This window comes from Lemur catta, chromosome 20 (assembly GCF_020740605.2).
Source record: "Lemur catta isolate mLemCat1 chromosome 20, mLemCat1.pri, whole genome shotgun sequence".
Lineage (NCBI taxonomy): Eukaryota > Metazoa > Chordata > Mammalia > Primates > Lemuridae > Lemur > Lemur catta.
In genome coordinates, this window is record NC_059147.1 from 23,616,893 (window position 1) to 23,642,643 (window position 25,751).

Below are 25,751 nucleotides of genomic sequence, written 5' to 3' on the forward strand. Positions count from 1 at the left end.
CAAGTCAGGGGCCCAAGAAGCCAAGAGATCAGGCTGATTTTGCCAGGCAGGGACAGGCACCAGCAGGGCCAACAGGACACAATCTTTGGTTAATGGTCTGGAGAAGCCCGACACCCAGCGGCCATTTAACTCTATCTGCAGCTGGCTGAGCAATGACACATGTGTGTACGTGTATGGAGCAGAAAGAAGAGCCCTTGTGTCTGATGTGTACAGGAGTGAATACCTCAATGTGTGCATGTGTCTGATGTCATTACTATAACTGCCTAACACAAATATCCGAAGGGCTATTGTGTAGAAGGCATAGAAGTTTGGGTGTGTGTCCCCTGATGCTTTAAGGGGTAAATGAGACAATACACATAAAGTCCCTGGCAGGAAGTAAGAAGTCAATAAATACAACTTCTTATTATTGTATATTATATTCTAAATAATTATCACAACTATATTATTATTATAAATATAAGGGCTAAACTTTTTCAAAAGACATGGTTTAGATGAGCCATATGAACATCAGACACCACAAAAATGTCCCTTTGACTCAATAATTCTACTTCTTAAAAGGACACCAAGAAAGCAGTCTTAAATATGTAAAATTATTTATGTGCAAAATGGTTACCTACATGAGAAAAGAGAGAAAATAATTTCACTTCCCACTAGGAGAAACCAGCCAAGAGGCTTGTGGGTAATTTGTCTCTGAGATAACAGTCATTATCAGTATTCATAAAATGAAGTCATGTGAAACCACAGAACACAATTATATGCAGGTCTTGGCAAATGCTACATATGAATACATACAAGCCCACAGATACACACATGTAAACAAATGTGTGCTGGGCCTGGGCCCTGACAGCTGAGAGTGTCATTTCTCCCCCATGCAGCCTGGGAGCTCCCCTTGCCCGTCCCAGCAAGCCTGCTGCAGGGAGTGGCACTGTCTTGGCCCTCCAAGGAAGGACTTCTTATCTGCTCTGGGGGCTGGGAACAAGAGGTAGCAATGCTGTTTTTCCTGGGGAGGGTCTAGCTACCTAGCCCCTGCCTCAGCCCATCCTTGGGGCCTGCCTCAGGATCAATCTCTCAAGAAAGGAAGGCTGCACAGAGAACCCAGTGTGCACCCCAACCCCACCAAATAATCCTGGCACCCTGGCACCTTTGCAGGGCAATGGCCAGGGCTAGCAGAAGCCCAGCCCTTCCCCTGTACCCACCTGCCCACCCTTGGGAGCCAAGCTAACACCCACCTCCTAGCAGAGTGGGTACTGGTCATTGCCTCACTCAGGCCTGCAGCTGGCAAGTGGAAGAGAGACCTAAACCTGGCCTCCCTAGGTAGTCTCAGCAACACTGGCTTCCACGACAGTCTGGGAATTAATCAGCCAAGGAGCTAGCTAGGCTGGTCCCAGAGAAAAACTCTCTTCCCGCCACCATTGCCACAGATGAATGGGACTTGGCTGGATGCTGAGCCCTGTGAGGTGGCTTCAGGCCAGAGTTGCAGCATGAAGGATACTCCCTATGGTCGGGGGCAAGGAGGGGGGGAGTCCCTAGAAGAAGAGACCACAGGGCATCCCAGTGCATCCTCTGCAAAGTGCCCTGGGGAAGGAATACAGCCTGGCTGGTGATCTCACACACAGGAGCCTTCCAATTTGGTGGAGGGACAAAGGTGTAATCAGGAGCAGCTGTGGAGCACGGGAGCTGTCCCTCTGATAAGAGGGAAGAGGAGAGCAGCAAGTGAAGTCACCCTGGGAGTGCTTCCCAGAGGGCTGCCGCACACTGGAGTCCACGGGGGCAGTCTGTAGCACTACAGGGGCCTACAGGAGAGTAATGGTGTGGGGGTGGGTAAGGACAGGAACAAAGGCACTCACTTCTGCAGCACCGCCTGCCACTCGCCAAGCCGGGCACTGATGGGGAAGCAGTGGACGGTGCCCTGGATCTTGGCACGCCACTCCCGCATGTAGTCCTCAATGTCAAACAGGAAGGGCTGCTGCCCGAAGTTGGCGTCCACAATCTCCCCGGGTGTCTGCAGGCCTACGGTGGGGTAGAGGTTGGCCTGAGGAGAACAAAGTGTCAGTCAGGCCCTGAGGGCGGCGTGACAGCAGGGCAGCAGGGCCTCGGCTCATCTCAGTGGCTCCTGCCAGTCCATGCTAGGGCAGAGGGAGACGCGGCAAGGCGGTGGCGCGAAGCCCCATTCTGCCTACCTCCCTACCTGGGACATTACGCCCCAAAGCTAGAGTGGAGAAAGCAAAAGAAAGGCAAGCAAGGCTCAATATGGAGAGCCTCCTGCCCTGCATCTGAGGCCACTGTGTCCCAAGATCCCCCTCTGGAACTCAGCCAGGGTATACAGAGGCAGGCTGGGCTCCATGACCTGGCAGATGTGCCCGTGGTCTTCTACAATGGTGGATAGCGGCTCCTCTCAGAAAGATCCAGAGCCAAGGATCCCTTTGCCATAAAAAAGAGGTACATGAGGGGGCAGGTACGGATGGGGTGACCCAGGAAAGGAGGGGAGGAGGGGAGCCTGGCAAAAGGGAGTAGTGATTTGGATCCCCTGTGCTGACAAAGGATAAGGAAAGGCCGTTGTCCTCCCTGTCAGGGGCTCACAGAGAGAAGGGTCTTCTGGTCAGCGAGTTGCAGGGCTCCTCACTGCTTTCCACCCATCCCCTGCCATGGCCAGCTTTTGCCAGGTCACCCCCTCACTCAGTGCTTCCTGTGGCTCCCCACTGCTACTGCCCAGAGCCCCACAGCCTCCTCCTGCTGTTGCTGTGATTGTCCTCCCAGGGACCCCCCAGCCCACTCTTTACCTCCCATTGTCAGGCCACGTGTCATTCCTGAGAATCATGTGCCTTTCCTGCACACTGGCTTCAGGCCACCACGAGCTCTGCACCCAAAAGACCTCTTGTTTCCTTTGTTTCCCTCCCATCCTCCACGCCGCAGGCAAAGCCCATTTCCTTCAGCAAGCTGGCCCTGACCACCACAGCCCACACTGCCATTCCCCACACTTCTTTTTTTTTTAAGAGATGAAATCCCTTTCTGTCACCCAGGCTGGAGTGCAGTGGCACAATCATAGCTTACCGTAGCCTCGAACTCCTGGGCTCAAGCGATTCTCTTGCCTCAGCCTCCGGGCACACCACCAGGCCCCGCTAATTGTTTTTTCATTTTTTACGAGATAGGGTCTTGCTATGTTGCCCAGCTGATCTCAAACTCCTGGCCTCAAGCAGTCCTCCTGCCTCAGCCTCCCTCACATCACAAGGGCATTTCCTGAGGCATCACACAGGTGCCTAGGATCCCAAAGCAGCCACCAGAGTCAGCAAACCTTCCTTCCTTCCAGAACCCAGCCAGGGCACATAGAGCCAGGCAGGCTCGCACCCTTGATGAGGCCCAGGATAACTTACAATAAAGAAGGACTGGGGTACAGGAGGTAAGAGACAGCTAGAGGTGGGGCTGAGCCCTGAACTAAACAAACAGGAAACCTTATCCTTTTCTAAGGTAAGAAAATCACCTCTCTGGCTCAGGGTGCCCTAAATGGTAGCAGGCTAGGTCCCCTGGAACACTGGCGTTCCTCAAGGACCTCTGAAGGGTATGCACAGGGACTGGATCCCCTAACAGTTCAGGAATAATCCCCTGCACTCTGCACCCCCCCAGTCCTGGCTGTAAGCCACACAGAGCTGGCTCAGGCCAGTGGAGCCATGGAGTTACCCTCATTCCCCCACCCTACCCCCAGCCCCACAGCTGCCTTTGGAAATGTCACAAATTACTGTCACCTGCTAAGAGTCCTGTAGGAAGACCAAGCCTTGCTGCTGGAGAGAGAGGAAGGCCAGCAGGTACCCCCTACTGGGACCTTCAAGCTGACAGCACGGCACACATCCCTGGTTGGGGAAAGGGCCAGACTCCACACCCTGCACTTGCAGGTACCACCATGCCCCCGTCCCTCTCAGCCCCCAACAGCCCAGGATGGGGAGGACCCAGTAGCAGTACTTACCGGGAGGTCTGTGAAGGCTATACCTGTTGAGGGAAAGGGACAGTCATAAGGCCATTAGACAGGGCCGGCCCTGTGGTCCCCTCTGCCTTTGTGAGCCCATGGTGGAGATGGTAGTTTTAGACCCCGGCCTTCTCTTTGCTAGGTGGCCTGGGCGGAAGTGAAGTCAGATGCTCAGGTATGTCCACAGCTCTTCCACCCTCTCAAGGAAAGCCTGATAGGAAGGATTAAACCCAAATCATCTACCCCCTGAGGCCCTTCAGGCCTGATTATGGAAACCTATCGTGTGTCCCAGATCCTTCTCCTCCATTGCCTCATCCGATCCTCATACCAACTCTGGGAAGCAAGCTTTATTATCCCATTTTACACATGAGGAGAGTAAGCCCAGAGGTCAAACGATTTGCCAAGAGTCATAAAGCTAGCAGAGCTGGCCCGGCTAGCTTCATTCCTAGTCTGATGCGCCAAGGTCATCTCTAAGCTGACAGAGAAGTGGAGGCAGGGAGGGTGGCAATTGCCCGTCTCCAGATCATATGCGTTCAGAGACCTCAGAGGTTCCAAGTTGGCAAAGCCCAGGGTAACAATGCCTGTGTACCCTCCAAAGCCTCCTGCCAATAGAAGTGGCTGTTTCCATGGACCTCAGCCCTGAATTGTAAGTGACAGTGGAGGGCAGTAGGACCCCAAATATGAGCAGCCTGAGCAGGAGAGGGGCCTCAGAATACATCCCCCATGCTCAGAGCACCCATGTTCTGCAGACTGAGAAAGGACTCAGAGCCAGTGGAGGCTCTCCCAAGGACTCACAGCCTTCTCACTTTTAGATAAAGTCTTACATCTTTGAGGCTTCCAAACTGCTGACACCTTAGAGATCCCCAGGCTGCTCCTCCAACTCCCATCCAGAAAAGAAACCAAAATCCAGCAAGATAGAATAGATGAGGGTGTGACAATGGGTCTTCTGGTAAACTTGGGCCAGAATCATGCCAGCCAGGGTGTACCATGTGCCTCCTCTGTGCTGAGCACTGGACTGAGTGTCTTAAAAGGAATCATTTAATCCTCAGAACAACCTCGGAAAGATGTATAGTGTCTCTGACAATAGTGTGCAGATAAGAAACCAAGGTGCAGAGAGATGGTTTGCATTTTTTGCTGTGCTATTTTGTTCCTCATTTAGGGAAGCTCATAAACTACATGGTCCGGCTGCTTGAGGCCACTTCTGAGCCCCATGTGCAGAGTTAGCACGACTGACAAGCTGGCAGGAATGAATCTGGAAGCCTCTCTGCACCCAAGAGGAGACCCCAATGTCCACCCTCTGGGTATTCCTGGGAGGTGCGCTCATGGGTCTCAGCATGGCCAGGATGCTGCCTACTCCCAGGCTCATGGAGGAGGCCTGCAGAACCCTGGAAGAAGGGTGAGTCCAGGCTCTATCAGTTACCTGCAGTATGACCTTTGACAAGTTACCCAACCTCTCTAAGCCCATTTGAAAAGAAGAGGTAACACTAATCCCTAACCAACCTCAAGGAAGAAAGGAGAAAATGAGACATTCTGTGAAAGCTGCCTCATAAACTGTGAGGTCTAGGTACAAGTTGGCTCTAGCTGTGCTGCAGGATGAGGCAACTGCCACACTTCTGGGCAGGGGATGACCTAGCCAAGCTTGCCCAGCTCTGCCTTACAGTGGCACCCAGGAAAGATGAGGCCTTGAAGTGCTTCCAGGAGAATGAGGAAAGAGGCTACTCCACCCCCTACCGAACTGGACTGGGCTAACACTGCTTCCCCAGCCCTGCGGGTCTCTGTGAGCCTCTGCAAGGCCATTGTGATGGCAAGATCTGAGTTGCCTTGCAGGAAAAAGGTCCAGGCAAGATCCAGGATGCAAGCAGGATAGCCAAACTGTGATAAGAAGTGTCCCGGGCCAAACACACATAGGTCAGGAGTCACTGAGGCTGAGAATGTAAAGACCTTGTGAGAGCGCACAGAGCTATGTGAAGACATGGCCTGCCTGTGGATGAGACGGCAGCCATGTTACTGCTGAGGCCCCTGGGAGCCAGGCCCTCTTATGGGACTAGGGAAACAGCTGCAAGCCTGGCCCTCAAAGGGATGCTGACTCCAGCAAGGGATGGCATGTGATTAACGATTGCACAAATGACCAATGGCACATAGGTCAAGTGCTGTGACAGAGGAAGGAACAGGGAGGCCAGAGCAAGAGAGGTCAGTCTGCTGCTCTAAAGGGGGGAGGGTTAGATTCTGAAACACATTATTGACAAGATGGCTTGCGAAAAATTAACAGGGACATTAGAAGATTCACCAAGCAGTATGTCACTCCAATTTCATTGCCTTTCCATTAAACTTCATAATATAGAAAACACAAGGGACAGGCCATATACATTTTTCAGTAAGGTCTCAATAATATCCTGGTAGATAAGATGGAAAAACATGAGTTTCAAGCTAACATATCTAAGTGATTCGTAAATGGCTAGTGTCTTCCTGGACAAGCTCAATTGTACACTGAAGGGCTCAAATCTTAGCCTTGTCCTCTTCGTGTGTGTGTGTGTGTGTGTGTGTGTGTGTAGACACAAACACTTTTTTTTTTTTTTTTTTTGAGACAGGGTCTTGCTCTGTAGCCCAAGCTAGAGTGCAATGGTGTTATTATAGCTCACTGCAACCTCAAACTCCTGGGCTCAATCAATCCTCCTGCCTCAGCCTCCCAATCAGCTGGGACTACAGGCATGTGCCATCACACCCGCCTAATTTTTTCTATTGTTTAGTAGAGATGGGGTCTCACTCTTGTTCAGGCTCATCTCAAACTCTTGACCTCAAGCGATCCTCCCTCCTCGGCTTCCCAGAGTGCTAAGATTACAGGTGTGAGCCACCATACCTGGCCTTAATTTTTCTATTTTTTGTAGAAACAGGGTCTCACTATGTTGCTCAGGCTGGTCTCAAACTCCTAGCCTTGGCCAGGCGCGGTGGCTCATGCCTGTAATCCTAGCACTCTGGGAGGCTGAGGCGGGAGGATTGCTTGAGCTCAGGAGTTCAAGACCAGCCTGAGCAAGAGAGAGACCCCATCTCTACTAAAAATAGAAAGAAATTAGCCAAACAACTAAAAAAAAAAAAAAAAAAAATAGAAAAAATTAGCCGGGCATGGTGGCGCGTGCCTGTAATCCCAGCTACTCGGGAGGCTGAGGCAGGAGGATCACTTGAGCCCAGGAGTTTGAGGTTGCTGTGAGCTAGGCTGACGTGACGGTACTCTACCCTAGGCGAGAGAGTGAGACTCTGTCTCAAAAAAAAAAACAAAACATAAAACAGAAAACTCCTCGCCTCAAACGATCCTCGTACCTCAGACTCCCAAAGTGCTAGGATTACAGGTATGAGCCACCATCCCCAGCCTCTTTCAATATTTTTAATCAATAACTTCGTGAAAACACACACAAATAGGTTTGACAAATTTTAGGTTAATACCACACTGAAAAGGATATCAAATATTTGAAATAGAATAAGCAAGACCACAAAAGATCTTGACAGGCTAGAAAAATAGGTAATATACTACTAAATGAAGTTTAATTACAAGATGTGGCCTGGGCACAGTGGCTCATGCCTGTAATCCCAGCACTTTGGGAGGCCAAGGCAGCAGGATCGCTTGAGGCCAGGAGTTCAAGACCAGTCAGGGCAACATGGAGAGATTACCTCTACAAGAAAAAAAATATCAGGCACAAGTGACTGAAAAACAAATAAAGAAAAAGAAAAAGAAATAATGATAATTACAAGATGTAAGGTCTTGCATGGGGTCTGTAAAAAGCATCCACTAGCAACATGCGTTTTAAAAACAAGCCTAGGAATTTGAGCTGACATTAGAGTGGCCATGAACTCCCTGTGGGACTTGGCTGACAAAGAGCTCATGGCCTTTTGCTGGTCCTGGTACACATTTATGGCCCAGAGGAGGTAGGTGCAGATGCAGAGGGGACAGGAGAGTATGCCCCAAACCCTGTGTCCCACAGCAGATGCTATGCTGAGCAAAATGTGGACAAGCCAGAGGGATGTGAGGAGGGCAGGTATCTAAAGTTGAAGGGGGGCTTGGGTACAGGGTGAGAGCCCACAACAGTGGCCCCTGGGACTCTGACAGCAGAACTCAGAGCCGCGAAATCGCTGGAGTCAGAGAGCTGAGTGGGGAGCAAACAGCCTTCTTGAAACTGTGGCCCCGCCTGCCAGCTGCTAGCTCCTCACCAGCTGGGCACCAGCAGCTGCAGCCAGGTGGCCATCAGTTTCAGAGGAGGGTTTCGCCAATGTGCACCTAGTCAGCTCTACAGTGTCTGTGCTATGTTCTTAGCTGCCCAGCTCTCCAGGCTTTCCTGCCTGCTCTGGGCTGGGGCATCCAACTGCCCTGTTGAGGAATGCTGGCTCCTGGTCACTCAGCCCTGGCCACTAGCAAACCCAATTCCCACTCAGGTCCCCTGATTCTGGCTAGGAGCCTCTCCTGGAGAAGCCATGGAAGGGATGCAAGGACTGGCAGCCACCTTTCTACTGTCCCCCTAAGCCAGGGGAAGTGGGCCTCCTAGGAGTTGGGTTCCAAGTGAAATGCCCAACTCCCTTTCCTGGCAGGGCTTGTGGTAGCCTGGCTGGCAGGGTTCTGTCAGTCCTCTCCTCACTCTACCACTCTGCGAGAACTGCAGAGAGACCTCTGCAAACCCAGGCAGGCAGGCCCAGCAGTTAGGCACCGTCTTGAGACCAAGGTGGCCAAATACCAGTCAGCACCCAGTAGGGCAAGGTATCAGTATAGCCAAAGTCTCTCTTAAGTTCTAATCCTAAATGTCTACACTTGTATGGGATCGTTCCTCCGAGGGATCCTACAGGCCCCCATCCTCCTCTACTGAGTGCTATTCCTCCGGATTATCTTGGTTAATAGCACCACAAATCCAGCCAGATTCCCACCTTGCCTTCTTGCAAGTGCATCCCACCTGTCACTAAGCCTTGTTGAGCCACTCCTGGCCCTTTGTCAGGCCTGTTCCCCACTTCCTGCACCCATCACCACTGCCCACCTGTCTCTTCCCCTGGTCTTTACTCCGGGGCCATTCTTCATGGTGTCACCAAAGAGGCCTTTTTCAATGTAACTCAGGCCAGGTTGCTGCTTATTAACCGCAAACAGGCCAGAGGAGCTCTGGTGCCTTCTGACTCCAGCCTGTCTGTTTCCCTCCTGTACTAGTACAGCCGTCACTGCTGCTCCACAGCAACCGGCACCCTGACCACCAGAAGGGCCAGCCAAGTCTGGGCCAGGTAACAGGCATGCAAACCACCAGCACTGTCAACTATGTAGTTGGGCCCCTCAAACTTCTCATCCACTGCCAAACCCTGCTCCAACAATTGCCAAAAGAGCCAGGATCATGACCAGAACACTGCTGCACTCTCAGCACTCACTCTGGGCTTCATAAATGCCGCTGAATGGATGGATTAACAAAGGGCATGCCCCTGCTACCCTCCATTCACCTTAAAGAGCTCCAAAGCCTGGAAATGGCTGCAGTTCCCCAGAGCTCAGCAGAGGCTCCGTGACACTGCTTTGACTTCAAGACCTGCTCCTGAGCCTCTCACCAACCAATGTGGCTCCACCAGGCAGATCCTCCAATGTCCCCTATGTACCCACCAAGGCTGTGGCCATTCTTGGTGTAGAAGCAGGTACCATTGATGAGGTTGACGCAGCAGCCGATTACATCTCCTGTGGTGAATGTGGGACCATAGGGCTGGCCAGTCCCCGAGGAGCAGAAGGAATGCCCATCATCACCATGGTAGCCATAGGAATGTTTGTCCCAACCTGTGAGGGAAGAGAGCAGCAATAGCTGAGTAGATGTTTGTACAAACCACAGTTTGTCTATCCATTCACTGGTTGATGACATTTGAGTTATTTCAAATTTTTGGCTATTATGAATAAAGCCAACAAATATTTGCATAGAGTCTTTGCACAGACATATGTTTTCATTTCTCTTGGGTAAATACTTACAAGTGGTATTGCTGGGTCATAAGATAAGTCTATGTTTAACTTGATAAGAAACTACCAAACTGTTTTCCAAAGTAGCTGTGCTATTTTGCATTCCCACCAGCAATGTATGAGTTCCATATCCTCATCAGTACTTGGTATTCTCAGTTGGTCATGTGTTTTTTTTTGTTTTCTTTTAGCCTTTTTACTGGGCATATATGGGTTTTAATATCACTGTGGTTTTAATATGCATTTCCCCAATGACCAAGGATGTGGAGCATCTTTTCATGTACTTATTTGCCATCTGTTCATTAGGAAATGATTCAATTGTCTACTCACATCTTTAACCCATTTTTATTGGTTTCTTTATCATATTAAGCTCTAAAGGTTCTAGGTATATTTTGGAATAAGTCCTTTTATATGTTCTGTCAGTATTTTCTTCCAGTCCGTGGCTTGCCTTCATTTTCTTAACAGTATCTTTTAAAGGTCTCTTGGGATCTTGAGTGGGACTGTATTGAATCTATAGATCAATCGGAGAGAAGAGAAGCTTAACAATATAAATTATTCCAATCTGTGAACATGGCATATCTCTCCATTATTTATTTATTATATTATTCATCTTCTTTAATTTCTCTCAGCAATGTTTTGACATATTTATCTCTAAGTATTTCAATTTTTATGCTATTATAAAATGGTATTTTAAAATTTCAACGTCTAATTGTTTCCTGCTATTATATCAAAATAGAATTGATTTTGGAGGTAGAGAATGGAATCAAGGTTTCTTTTTTAGGTGATAAGAATACTATAAAATTAGATTACAATGATGGTTGCACAGTTCTTTAAATATGCTAAAAACTACTGAATTGTACACTTTAAATGGGTGAATGGTAGGCAGAGAGATCAGGGATAAAAAAGATTTTTTTAATTTAAAAAAATTTAAGAAAATGGGTGAATAGTATGGCACATATATTTTATCTCAATAAAGCTATTAAATATGTATATGTGTGTACATGTGTGCATGTGTGTGTGCATATATATATATGTGTATATATATATATATATATATATATATATATATATATATACACACATGAATATATCCAGTAGTTGATTTTATATATTCACTTGGTATCCTGCAACTTTGCTAAACTCATCGATTAGTTCTTGGTAGCTTTTTGGAAGTCCGTTTGGGTTTTTTTTTATATAGATGATTATATTGTCTGAGAATAAAGAGTTATTTCTTCCTTTCCAATCTTTATCCCTTTTATTTCTTTGTCTTGCCTTGCCACACTGACTAGGCCCTCCAATACAATGCTGAACAGATATCATGAGAACAGGCCAGGCGCAGTGGCTCATGCCTATAATCCTAACACTTTTGGGAGGCTGAAGCAGGAGGACTGCTTGAGGCCAGGAGTTTGAGGTTGCAGTAAGCTATGATGATGCCACAGTACTCTAGCCTGGGTGACAGAGCAATACCCTGACTCAAAACAAAACAAACAAACAAACAAAAAACCAAATTCATGAGAACAGAAGTGAGACCTTTGAGTGTACCAAGGTTTTATACAAGGGAAGGGGGAGTGAAGAAAGTCATTCTGGGAGGAGGATGTATAGGCAAAGGCATGAATACAGGTAGGATGGGGGTGGGGTGGAGGTGGGAGCTGCAAGGGGTCCTGCCTGGCTAAGGAGCAGAAATGGAGTCCTCAGGGCCATGGCAAGCCCAGGACCCGCACCGGGTGCCAAGCTGAGAGGCTGGCAGGCAGGTCTATTCCCCAGGCAGCCCCGCTAGGTAGCTTCCCCAGTGTCTGCCTGCCTCCTTGGGGTCTGAGCAGCATGCTCATGGAACATGCTCAAGCACATCCCTCCCCTCCCAAGGGCGGAAGCACTCCCCTGGGAGGACAGGTCAGTGGGTGCAGGGCACTGGAGGATCTGAGTAGGTCAGAAGGGGCAGGGCTCAATCATCCACAGTACCAGTGTGCCTGTGGGCAGGGTGAGGGCACAGGTGTGAGCAGGCTGTAAGCAAAGGTGTGGTGGTGAGAACAAATGGATGACAGGCCAGGGATTGACAAGGGAGGCAGGGCATGACTGGAGAGATGGAGCAGACCAGACCCTGGAGCCCAAGCTCTGCCTGCATTTGGACTGGTGAGCTCAAGGGCATGTTGCCCCTCATGGTCACAGCACCCATTCCAAGCCTTTTAGCCAGGAAGCCTCTGATAAACAAAGATTCTCCAGAGCCCACAGTGGCCAAAGTTGAATGGCTCTCAGTGATAGGTAGAGGGCCCAGAGCCCTGCTGCCCGCTCCATCATCTTCCCACTGCATCACGAAGAAAACAGTATGGGAACTGCTTGGGACTGGCTTCAGTAGGGCCAAGGCCTGTACCTGGAGCCAGGCTCTGTTTTCACCTTCCCTATTCCCCAGAGACACTGGAACTGCCTGCCTCAGGGGACAGGCTGCTGGTCTCAGCATCAAGCCAACTCCTAAGCCCACCAGGCTCAGCAGTGAGAGAGGCCTTCCTTTTGCTGGTGGGTACACAGATCAGTTGACATCAGGGAAACAGCTCTTCTGAAGCACAGAGATGCCTGTTCCCCTACCAAGAGGCAGGCTGATGAGGCCTCCACAGTCAAGGCCTCTCCTCTGGCATCAACTCAGGAGGCCCTATGGCTCCTGACAGCAGCGGCTGTTCCCCTGGTCTATAGAAAGCTATAGATGAAGGGCAGCCAGCTGGACAGCAGTAAGGAACAAAGTGACAATCATCCCTCCAGCTCTGGCTCAAACTATGCCTGACAGCCCAGACACACCCTCCAGTTTCCTAAACTCAGGATCTACACCCGTGGGCCACGCCAGCCACAGTAGTCCTCTCCTTCCCCAGGCCCCCATCCCTCAGGTGGAGCGTGGGCACTTCGCACATGCAAGGCAGTAATTGACCACAATGTGGCAACCTATTAGGAGAGTACCACACAACCTGTGCGTGTGGCCCAAGTATTGCCAGGGGTCTGGGATGCTGGAGGAGAGGGTGGGGTTCTCCTGAATGCTGCCTGAGCAGCAAGCACAGCCTGCCCTGAAGCCAAGTCCACTGCTCATGTGGCCACGGGGGTACACTGCCCAGCAAAGCCACTGCCCATTCCAAGCCCTGCCAAAGAGTCCTTCCAGAGGGTGGCTTGCTGATCTTCTGGGTCCTCCCAGAACTATGCCCACAGGCTAGTGGTGCCCACTGGGTCCTCCCCTTTTGCCAAGGCATCATGATCCAACCCCATACCTGCCCCTTGAAGTCTCCCATGACATTCTTTGGGCTTCCCTAGCACACTGCCCATATCCATGGTGCACTGCCTGGTGCCTCCTGAGCCTCTTCCATCAGCAGTCATTATTCCTGGGACTGTCCCTGCCCCTTCTCCCAAAGACTATGAGCTCCTTAAGGCAAGGGCCACATGATCTCATGACCTGTTCCCCCAGTGCACAGCATGTCAGGAGTCTAAGAGGTGAGATAGGTGGGTGTACACTCCACGTATGTATTTGGGTCCCACTGGTAACCAGTCCCAGCCGCCAACCTACCTCTTTTCTCACACAAGGATGATACTGTGTGACAGATCTTTTGTGAAGATTTTACTGTCCAGAAGGTGCTAGACAAAAACTGAAAATTTTCCTTTTTTTACTTTCTCAGACCAGAGCAGTAGATACTCTAGAAAACCTAACAATAATTTGGCCATTTGATTTATCAAAGCTCAAGAAATCACCAGGAGGAACCACTCCTACTTAGTCAGTGACTCAAGGATATTTGGGAGATATTTTTGTCTCTGTGTACGGGAGTTCATAATCATTACCAAAACAACAGATGCTTAAATTTTCAAAGGCTTAAAATACAAAAATTAAGGATTTTAAATACTTTTCTTCAAAAATAAACCATATAATTATTTTGACAAAACTAGCATAGAGTTTTTAGATTTTTAACTCTGGCTATAAATATGGATTTTTAATTTAAAAAACCAAAGAGCTCAATAAAAAACAAAAATTTATTTAGAGTTAATTCAGGATTCACCATCATCTCAGTCTGGCTGGAAAAGAGATTTTTCCTATGTTTTCAATTCCCAAATGATTTATCAATTTATACGGATTTATTAAAAGGAAGAAAATGCATATAGTACCCGTGGTAGGATGAGTATGGCATGCCAAAGATGTCCTCGGCCTAATCCCCACCACCTGTGACTATGTCACCTTTCATGGTAAAAAGGATTTTGTGGAAGTGATTAAGTTAAAGCTCTTGAAATGGAAAGATTATGCTGTATTATCCAGATGGGCCCAATGCAATCACAAGGGTCCTCATAAAATGGCAGATGCCACACTGGGGGCTTTGAAAGATGGAGGAAGGGGCCAGGAGTCAAGGAACACAGGCGGCCTCTAGAAGCTAGAAAAGGGAAGGAAACGGATTCCTTCCTAGAGCCTTCAGAAAGAATGTAGCCCTGTAAACACCTCGACTTTAGAACTTCTGTTCTCTAGAACTGTAAGAAGATTATTTCAAGTCACTACTATTGTTACAGCAGCAACAGGAAATTAAGATGGTACTCTCTGTGGCTATAGAAGAAGCTGTTGAGCATCTGGAATTATCAGTGCTGTGAAGCAACACCTCAGCCCCCCGGTTCCTGTTCTTGCAAGTGCTATGAAGTTAAAAGCGTTTCCAAGAAAATCACAGCCCTGCAATGTACCTTCCATTGAAGCTATCATCTTATGGTCAATATTTTTTCCAAACACAATTAAAAGCCTGTGTGTGTATGTGAGATTTGTACCTTATATCTAAATATGTGTATATAAGTATGTGTGCAAAAGGCACTTTGGGGCTAAAAGCAGAAGGTTACACACCTCACTCAGTAACAGTGGCTGCTGCAGCAGCGTGGCGTATGGCCACGGTGCTACCTTCCCATCCTGTGGAAACGACAAACACCACCCGCTTGCCACCATATAATTAATGAAAGCCTACTCATCTCCTTAGACCCAAGTTCCCTTCTGTACAAAATGATGGGGGAGGGATCAGACACTGTTGTCAAAGGGCTCTAGATGTCCACTTGTAAGAAACGTTCTAAGACTCCAGCCCCCTGGCAGGTATAGTAAATCCCACGTGAGGGCTGAGAAACTGAGGCGCTGAGAGGCTAAGTGAAGGCCTGTGGTCTTATGGATAACACTCTCAGAAGCTCACTTCTTTCTTCTGAGGACACCCAGGTGAGCACCAAGCAGGTATTCGCAATGGTGAAGTTACCTCCTCCCTCCTGAGGTGGCCCCCAACCTGGTCACCTGGCACTGATGCTCACTGAGCCACCCTTCCCGTGAAGAAGGTCCAGCAGCTATGCCTGCGTGAGCCTCCCTCCAGCCCCACCACCCTTCACTTCAGACATGCCCTTCCCCACTCCTGCCCTGAAGCCAAAGTCAGCAATTTTCTAAACAGGGACCCCAGAGGTATGGGCAGGCACCCGGCTCTAGGCGGATCTGGTGTGAGGCTGCAGATGTGCCTGGAAATCAGTGTTGTCACCTTCATGGTAAGGCCAGACAGCTGTCGCAGAAGGTAGTGGGATGTGAGGGCCAGAAAAGAACATGTGGACACAGCTGCTTGGGTCAGGCCCTGCACGGAGTCACGTCCAGCTGGCTCTGGGTCAGAAGGATGACTAGGGCTACACAATGGGGACAATGCTCTGACAAAGAATGCCACCCAACTCAACATTCTTCCCTCTCCAAGCATAATAAGCCTTGTCACTCCCAGGAAGAAGTCATGGCCAGCCAGGCTGGCGCCCACATAAAACAGCCTATCCCCAGCCACGTCAGGCACTTATCAGATGCCAGTGATGCAAGGAGAAGCCAAGCCACATTGGGGCCAGGACGCCCCAGGTGCCTAGTTTAGAGACTTTGGTACCACCCACTTCCCCTGCATCATCACTCAGACGGAAAGTCACAGTCACAGAAGCGTGAGGGTGGCTGAGGAAATGGTTCATCACCTTGGCACTCCCAGATGCCATCCTTGCTTACAGTGCCCTATAGGTGGCGACTCGCCATGGGGTGCCAGGGACTCTAGCATGATCGCTCCAGAAGCCCACCCACACCACTCCCACCTGCCAGGACGCATCTAGGGCCTTAGGCCCAGGGCAGTTAGGAATGGAGAGGGCTCCTCCTGTCAAAAGGGAAGCCTCCTGAGTTAACAGCTCATTAGCCGAGAACCCTGGCAGGGGCTGATGCTGTGCCGGCCCACTAGGTTCTGGTCCCAGCCCAAGGCGGACCAGCACACAGGGGCAAGCCCATGCCTCACACACAAAGCTAGCCCAAGCACTGACCACCAAACCAGTCACTTCTCCCCCAAAAATGGGTCCCAGTCACTGCTCGACTTTGGGTCAGAGAGACTTGTGTTTGATTATGATTTCTGTCACTTCTTAGCCCCTGAGTTCCCTCAGCTGAACTTCTCTTTCAGGGATGGTGAGAGGATTAAATGAGAATGTGCGGGGGGGAGGACATGAGTCCACAGAAGACACCCACTGGCGAGATTCCTTCACCTTCTCGAACACCAGCTTAGTGGTCAAGCCTGGGCACTTCTAATTTCCTGCTCCCTCCTTCCCTGAGGGAGTGGGCAGGGGTGGGGCTGGTGCCTACCCACTTTTCCCAGTGAGCCCATCCACAGCAGGCAGCCCCAGACCTGCTCCACTCTTGCTTGTCTCTAGTTTCCTGGGAAGCCCATCTGACCTTTGCAGCACTTGGCAGAGTTCAACAGCCATGCCCAGTGGCTCTCAGAATGCCACTCTCAAGGCTGGCTGTGGAGGGCAGGGTGCTGGGCTGGCATGGCCAAAGTGTTTCCTGAGCCTGGGAGCTGCTGAGAAGAGAGCCCATGTGCCCTGGGCAGCGCATCATGGTGAGGCTGCTCCACAAGGGTGGTCACTCACGCAGAGCCATCACTCCCCAGAAAGCCAGTGGACAGATTCTTTCCCTATAACCTCACCTGTCCTGAAAAGCCTGACAGGACCCACTGCCTGGAGCAGCTTGACCATGGATAATGCAAATGCAAAGGAGATTTTTTCATTTAGCAAATGCCGTGGGGTGGCATCAGAGAACACCGTCATGGTACTCCCATGGCTCTTACCCCGAGCTTTTGGAATTTTTGAACCAAGAAATAAGATCAATGCAACCCTAAGACTTCTGGCAGCTGCAGGAGAGGCAGGTAGTGCTCTGGGCACAGGGTCTTCCCTTCATGATAGCTCAGCATGGAGGCCATGGAAAAGCAGGGAGGAGAAAAGGCTGCCTCTGCAGGTACTAATGATACCAGGAGCTGACGCCAGGTGGGGCATGTCTTCCTGCTGGCACCTAGGCCCTCCACTAAAATAGAGCCCTAGTGTCAGTTTGAAACCATGCACGGGGTGAGGGACAATGTAGCTAGCACTGCACAGAAAGGGGCTTTCCACAGATTATACTCTCCCCACCCAAAAGAAAGATTGATGATGGCAGGAGAGGCCCAGACAGAGGTACCAGGATGGGTCTAGCTGGGTCTGAATAGGACATGGGTCTGATGGCATCTAGTGCACCTAGAAAGGCTACCCGCCAACACCTTGGGCCCCCACAGAACAACCTGGGTCCAGGCCGAACCAAGCTAAAGAAAGGGGCAGCACTACCCATTAGCCTACAGGACGTGGGGTCTCTCTTCTAGGGTTGGGTTTGGCTTTTGCTTGTTTCTCTCGGAGATCCTTTAGATCCTCTGGGGAAAGTCAGTGGATGGGTGACCTCTGTGACTCTGCATACATCCTCAGATCCTGAAAGATGGGCATGCACAAAGAGTCCCAGGACATGCATTGCAGTGTTTCCAGGGTCTCTGGATACAGACCCCCTCTGCCTAGCACTAGGAAGGTAAGCGGCTGAACGTTAACTAGTCTCTGCTCTGCTCTACCCTGATGTGGACCCAGCCTCATCAGAGGACACTTGAGAATCTGTTTTCAGAGACGGACAAACTCAGGTTTCAGAACTGGCTCTACTGCTGTCGATGAAATCTCCTATCTAAAAGGCCTTAACTTGCCCTGAAAAATACAGTGTTAAGTCTAGAATTTTTACCTCTATGAAACAGAGGTGAGAACTAGTATTTGGAAGAAGAAAATAGGATCCTACAGATAAGGAATCCCATGCCCAGGAATAATCATTTCCAGGTCTGACTGAATTGCCTTACTTCAAAAGGCTGCCTAGTGTCCTGTGGGTCAGAGAAGCCCACGGAAAAGGAACACAGGCGTGACCGGCCATAAGGCCAAGGGCGCTGTTAACCTATGGAGGAACGGCAGGGAAGCAGAGGGCCTCTTGCATGAAATGAGCTCCTCAGTAGGGACCACAGTAAGTCCTGCAGCAGTGACACCATTAACCACCATGCGACCCACCAGGGGCTTTCCCCAGCTTCCCACCCCTGGGGCCCAATTGCTGACCCACCCCCTGTTCTGGTCTGCCCTAAAGAACCCATTGCCACTCAGAGCTATAAGGACTCTGGGCATCTATCCCTCCACTCACATCCAGGTCATTACCCAAGGGCATCTCAGACAGAGAAAGGACAGCATGAGAAAAGCAGAGGGGCTGGCAGCACCAGGCACACAGCCCCAGCCTCTCCTCCCACAACCCTGGTCTGGGCAGCTGCTCCAACGGCTTCAGAGTCTCTCCTGGCTGATCCCTTTTCCAGGCAGTGCTGCCTGGAGGCATGCTACAGGCCTGAATTACAGGGTGACAACTAGTGCGCTCCATCCTTCTACCAGCCTCAGTCAGGCACTGGCTTATACAGTGCCTGGAATCACACCAGGGGAGCTGAGGCCTATTCCCAGGTGCTCCACTGGGATCACGAGGAGGAGCATCAAGAAGCCCAGCAGGGCCCTGATGGCTCGACTCACCCAGCTGAAGAGAAGCATGGCTTCCCACACACAGGGACCGAGCAGCCCTATGGCAGAACCCGTGAAGCATTATAGGTCTTGGCATGAAAGATGCTCTGGAGAGAGATGGTGGTTAATGGTGGGCACGACGGGGGCTCGTCAGCTGTGCACAATACAGGTCTCAGCCTATAAGCACGGGGACAGAAGCAGTGCCTGTTTGGGAGGTACAGACAAATAGACTACTGGAAACCCATCTACATGCCAATATTCTCTTGGATAGCCACTGCATAAAGCCACCTGCTGCCGGTATTTGCTTTAAGTAGACACCTTTCACTGCATATGCTGCACTCTTAGAAGAATAAAGGGGAAGGACCTTACAAACACCCTGTTATTTATTTTCAGTGCTTGCCACATGGGCAGGGACTAGCCTCTACCAGACACAGACCCCTGGTGTTCTGCCCTGATCTCTTCTATTGCTCTTGCATGGCACATACAGATGTGAATTATCAGCTGTTTGCAGAATGTGTTCTATCCAGTAGAAGCAGCTTCCTGCTGTGCCAGTACCCCCAACAGCCCACTCAGAAAAGGCTTGGTAAGGTAACCTCTAGAGAGAGGAAAGGATGCTCACTTGATCATGACCATCTTGTGGAAGGAAAGCAGACAGCCCCCACCCTCCATACACACATCCCCTCTCCTCTTCCCACCAACCCCAGGCCAGGGCCTGGTTGCCGGGCACCACCTGCTTCAGAAGGTATATGCCCATCCCCAATCCCTGGCTGTGGTTCTTCCAGCCATTCCAACAATTGCAGTCCAGGAAAGTATGCCTCAAGGGGCCTGATGCTATCCTGAGGGGTTGTAGTAACTAAGGTAATGTATGGCACACCAAGCAAACAGCTGCCTCCTCCATAGAAATGGGAGGAGGAAGATATCAGCTACCCAGCTCTGATGCAGCTGGGCCTCCTATCAACAGTCTGAGTGCCCCTGGCTCTGTCTGAGGCACAAGACACAGAAGCAAGATTAGTCTTTCCCCAACCCTGCCAAAGCACCCGGGCTTGGGAGAAGCCCAAACCCTACTCTCCATCCACAGCCCTGACTTTCTCGCCCTGCTTCCCCAATCCAGGATTCCAACCCCTGCCCTTCCCTGCCAGCTCACCAATGCAAGGGTGGGGCTGCAGGTGCACACACCTGCCTGCAGATCATCTTGACCTGCTTTTGACTCATTTAGCCAAGGGTTCTGACATTCTTATTTTGGGGCCACACCTGCTCCTTAGTTTCACCCTTAAGGAGGCCAAAAAACACCTTGCGAAAGGTAAACATCAAAACTTCCACATCTTCCAACAGAAACCTCTGACTGTGTAAGTTAAGACATGCGTATATACTCCCCAGGAAAGTTTGAGCACCTCAGCCTCACTGGAGAAGCACTTTATGTCATCATCTACCCCAGGGTCCAAGTGAGACCCCAGAGTGCCTGCCTTCTGCCCTGACAGCTCTAGAGGCAAAATTTCTTTGCTGAGTCAGTACAACCTACCAAAAAACACTCAAAACACCAACGTCCTGACTTTAATCGTCCTGCTATCTTCTTCTGTAATTCAACTCCAAATGTACTGAAAATGTCTACTAAAACACAGAAGATACAACCACTTGAGAGAAAAGGTAGTTTTGATTATAGCTAACTCCATCCACTCTGATATATAAATATTCATAAAAGAACTTTTTTTTTGAAACAGAGTCTTGCTTTGTCGCCCTGGCTAGAGTACAGTGATATCTTCATAGCTCACAGCAACCTCAAACTACTGGGCTCAAGCAATCCTCCTGCCTCAGCCTCCCGAGTAGCTGGGACTACAGGTGCATACCACTATATCCGGCTAATTTTTTCTATTTTTGGTAGAGACAGGGTCTCACTCTTGCTCAGGCTAATCTTGAACTCCTGACCTCAAGCCATCCTCCCTCCTCAGCCTCCCAGAGTGTTAGGATTACAGGCGTGAACCACCGCACCCAGCCCATAAAAGAATTTTAAATGTCCAGGTACTTTTTCTTCAGGTAGAAAAAATATCCTTTCCCAATAATAAGAATAGCTAATATTTATGTACCCCTTTTTCATGTCAGGCACTAGTCTAAACATTTTATAGGAATTAATTCATTTAATCCTCATAACCATCCTATATATGAATTAGGTATTAGTATACTTCTATTTACAGATGGGGAAACTGAGCCACAGAGTGGTTAAGTAACTTACTCCAGGTAACCCAGCTGGCAGGATGCAAATGTGTCTCCAGAGTCCATGGTCTGTTCCACAAGCTGAACAGAGCCCTTGACCTCTGCTTCCCCACATGACCAAACGTGAGCCTAGCTGATGCACTGACGCTGAGCCCTGACATACAGAAAAGGGAACACCAGCCTGAGCAAGAGCAAGAACCCCATCTCTACAAAAATTAGCCATGCATGGTGGTGTGTGCCTATCGTCTCAGCTACTTGGGAGGCTGAGGCAAGAGGATCGCCTGAGCCCTGGAGTTTGAGGCTGCAGTGAGCTATGATGATACCACCGGACTCTAGCCTGGGCGACAGAGTGAGACCTTGTCTCAAAAAAGAAAACAAAAAGGCCGGGCGCGGTGGCTCACGCCTGTAATCCTAACACTCTGGGAGGCCGAGGCGGGCGGATCGCTCGAGGTCAGGAGTTCGAGACCAGCCTGAGCAAGAGCGAGACCTCGTCTCTACTAAAAATAGAAAGAAATTATATGGACAACTAAAAATATATGTAGGAAAAAATTAGCCGGGCATGGTGGCGAATGCCTGTAGTCCCAGCTACTCAGGAGGCTGAGGCAGTAGGATCGCTTAAGCCCAGGAGTTTGAGGTTGATGTGAGCTAGGCTGGTGTCACGGCACTCACTCTAGCCAGGGCAACAAAGCGGCACTCTGTCTCAAAAAAAAAAAAAAAAGAAAGAAAAGGGAACAGTCACTCCTACAGTAGAAGGTGGTGGCAGAGCCCGTACACACAATCACAGCCACAATGGTCAGGGCAGTATGGTGAGGCTGAGCTCCAAACGAAGGTATCTCCAAGCTGAAGGCCAGCTATAGACCTGACTCAAGACTGGTTCCAGAACCACAGTTGCCCATCACGTTGAGGAAAAGCACAGCAAAATGCAGGAACAACCTCATCCCAAAGCCCAAGCGCATGATGCCAGGCATTGCACTCACCCTGGAGGAATGTTGATAAAAAGATGTGGTCCCAAGGAGCTCACAACCTAGTAAGGACATAGCTGGGTAAACATTAAGGAGTCACACAGGCAAGGTGGCAGGTGGCATCACAGAGATATGGTCAGCGATGAAGGGGTCAGGCAAGGTTGCAGGGAGCATCAAGGAAGAAGGGCCCGAGCAGGTGCACAGCATGTGCGGAGGGAAGAGGTGGTGGAAGATGAGGCTGGCAGGAGCTTGTGTCCTTGAGCGCAGGAGCCAGAGGCCCAGAACCAGCAGGCACAGTGTACACAGAGCGGGGAGCAGAGGCCCGAGGTAGCAGGATCAAATCAGGAGGCCACGGGCACAGCCAGTGGAGAGGCAAAGACAGCATGGATGGAGAAGGGCAGACAGATTAAAGAGATGTTTGGGGAGTGGCAGAACCATGCTGGAGAGAGAGGGAGGGTGTGAGATTACTCTGAGGAGTCCCACTTGGGGGCCAGGATGGACAGTGGCTGTCAGCAGACATAGGGAATGCATGAGGACCTGGTTTTTGCAGGAAAATAATCTCAGTTTGGGGCAAGTGGGTTCACTGTCTGCTAGACCTTAAACAAACAACTAAGGTTTCTTGAGGAGGTATGGCCAGCTCAAGGGCAGAGTGGAATCAGTGGAGTGACTTGCATACTCCCACCTGGAGGGACCATCAGCTGCCCTTTCACTGCTCTCTCAGGGTCTGGCAAAGCATAGTCACCACTCATACGCCACATGAGTCTTCTAGGTCCCTCAAGGGAAATGAGTCTTGCCTCTACCACCCCCACAAAAAATAAATCAACCAAAAAAACGCCATTGCCAAGCCATTTTATTAACACAAGCATTCTTTCTTTTTTTTTTAAAGACAGGGTCTCACACTGTCACCCAGGCTGGAGTGCACTGTTGCAATCACAGCTCACTGCAGCCTCAAACTCCTAGGCTCAAGTGATCCTCCACCTCGGCCTCCCAAAGTGCTAGGATTATAGGCATGAGCCACTGCACTTGGCAAAAAGCATTCTTGAAACAAATTATTAGCAACACTCTGAAGGCACACCACCAGCACAGTCATCCGCTACTCTCAAGATACCAAGTCCAGCTGAATTACCTCTCAGAGGGCTTGTCATGCCATCCTATCCTCACCATCTTTCTGATCTAAGCTACTCCCATGCTCTTCTCGACCTCTGAGACAGTCTGAGACAGTCTCTTAACTGGCCTCTTTACACCTGCTCCTGCCCTTCCAACCTGTGCTCTACAAGCCAATATGGACAGGTGACACCCTGCTTAAACCCCTCAGCAGCTACCCATAAAACCCAGGGTAACCCACACTCCTCACCAGGCCCTTCTGGAAACCTGGACCAGCCTCACTGACCTGTATCCACTTCCTCAGCACCCAGCTCTTTTCCACCTCCTTCCCACGTGCTTCTCACTTTGCCTAGAACCTTCTTCCTTTCTCCACAACCGCCTTTCCCCCAACTGCCCTTCTCCCACTCCTTGTTACACTACCACTCCTGACCTGACTCCTCCTTATCCTTCAGATCCCAGTCTGAATGCCACTTCTTCAGGAAAGCCTGAGGCTAGCACACTCTCATGGCACCCTGTGCTATCCCTTCCTGGCACTGACCAAAATGCAAAGAGACCACCACAGGGTTATCTATTAATAATAAGCATCTGTCTCTCCATAGGGACAGGAACTGTGTCTGTGTACTCTGTGCTGGGCTCAGGGCCTGACACATAGTAGGTACACAATGAACCAACACGGCTGTTATGGTTAGAATGAAATGAGATACTGTCCATAAAGCATCCAGCACAGACAGAGGCTGGAACACAGGGACACTTGGTCACCAGTGCCTCCAATAGAAGCAAAGTGCCTGGGTGGCAAGAAAGATTCTCTGCCACTCAAGGCTGTGACAGTGCCAAAGAACAGTTCTCCATGGAGAAAAGAGCTGCTTCGAGACAGTTTTCCAGGAGCTCGGCAGGAGAGGGAACCATCGCAGAGCTGCTAACGCTGCTGTTCCCAGCCAGTGCCCTGCGCAGGAAAGACAGACCTCCAAGGAGACAAGACCTTCACTGACAAGTTTCCCTGCAACACTGGAAGAGTCACCCCAAAGGGCTAACCCCTGGGCTCCCTTGGCCCAGGATCAAGGCTGATCCTTTTCATTACAGTAGCCTCTTCTAGGATGACAAAGGGTTGTCTTCCATTGCTCAGAAAGAATGCTGAAGCAGCAGCCTGACACCTGTCCCCATCCAGCAATCCAGGCTGGCTGCCAGGACCTGAGGAGGGATGACTCCTGGGCACTTTACTCCCACACCTAGCCGGAGGGCTTGGTGCATCCCTCGGGTCTCAGTTCTTACGCTTGCCTGGGGCTCCTCGCTAACATGTGGTCATCCAGCAGCTCCTGCTCAGAGAGGACTAAACACCACCTCCCCGTCTTCCCTCCGTGCCATGCAGAGTCCACACACCTAGCTCCAGGTGACCTGCAGACAAGAGCACAAATGGGCCCTTGCCATCCACTGGGGACCAGACTGCCTTGAATGAAAGAGCCTGGAAAGGACAGGCTGCCTTCTCAACTCGGAGCAGACCCTCATCCCTGAGGAGGCGTGTGTGCTCCATGTTCTCACTGGTTACTGTTGCTAAGCCTTGCTGTCCACCCACTGCTGGTCCCCATTTCTTTAAACAGCCCAGTAGGTCACTCTGTGGGTATGGTGACTACAGCAGTATACAAAGCAGGAGGGGCTGTTCACAACAACATGCTCAATACTCTTGCAAGACAAAACATGAGGAAAGAGTGTGTATGCTGGAGAGGAGGTACTCAAGGTGGCTGTGACAGACATTCAGGCAGGCAGAGCTGCCACATAACGAAAAAGAAACCCACTTCATATCTGAGTCACAGTACAAAAAATAAATTATATATATGTGTGTATGTAAACATATTAATGTATACATTTATTTAAAAAACCCACTTCATAGACAACTTCTTCAATGCACAAAAGAAAAAAAACAAAAGCAATTGAAAAACCAAGGGCTGTGTTCATTCTTCCATCTTAAATTTTCTTCTTTGGAGGCAAGAGGGCAGCTACCAACATACTAAACACTGTGATAGGGAGCCCACGAATCACAAGAAACAAATACAGCAGGCAAGAAAAAGGGATGATAAAAATCCAGGCTGAGACTGTAAGACATGCACAGCTGCTCTTATGTACATGTTAAAACAGGTTTATAAACTTCCTTTCCACCAACACAACATAGCCCAGACTGCTAGATGCCTATTCAAGGCTGGCAGGACCGTATCACATTATAACAGGCATGGTAAGACCCATGTCCTTGCAAAGAAGCCAAGGCGAGCGCATAGCCATCTGGCCATCCAGGGCTGTGCAGTGGTAGTCCAGGAAGGCCCACTCCCTGCTGTCCAGTTCTAGTGGGTTTGTGAAGACAGGAAAAGGAAGAAGCTCAGTATTGTCCCCACTGCCCTGTCCTGGGAACCCTCAGCCACTTAGCTCCTTTTAGCCAGGCTCTGGCCCAGTTCCCTAGGGGAAGGCTGAAGCCAGCCAAGTTAATAGTCCATGTCTACACCTGTAGTTAGTGGCCACAGCACTAACTGTATTAAAACATTAACACCCCTCATAAATAGTATCAGAAGCAAAAACAAGCATTTTGCACAGAGATATCCGTAAGCACTGGACATAACGGCAAACTCCTCCAGACAAACACAAATATCCAGTAAGTAGGAAAGGTTGGTCAAGCATCCATACAAAACGGTTCCCCACACACAGATGACGACCAAACACAGGAAGCAAGAGT

At 50.0% G+C, this 25,751-nt stretch overlaps 1 protein-coding gene across 1 annotated transcript in view; it reads right to left on the bottom strand.

Moving 5' to 3' along the window:
- RANBP10 (RAN binding protein 10) overlaps nt 1–25,751 on the bottom strand; it is a 60,663-nt gene that overhangs the window by 8,800 nt on the left and 26,112 nt on the right. Inside the window, exons 4-6 of the mRNA XM_045533539.1 lie at nt 9,570–9,737; nt 3,959–3,981; nt 1,848–2,032 (exon numbers count right to left, since the gene is read on the bottom strand). Of these exons, the coding sequence (XP_045389495.1) occupies nt 1,848–2,032; nt 3,959–3,981; nt 9,570–9,737 (376 nt within the window). The remainder of the gene's footprint in view (nt 1–1,847; nt 2,033–3,958; nt 3,982–9,569; nt 9,738–25,751) is intronic.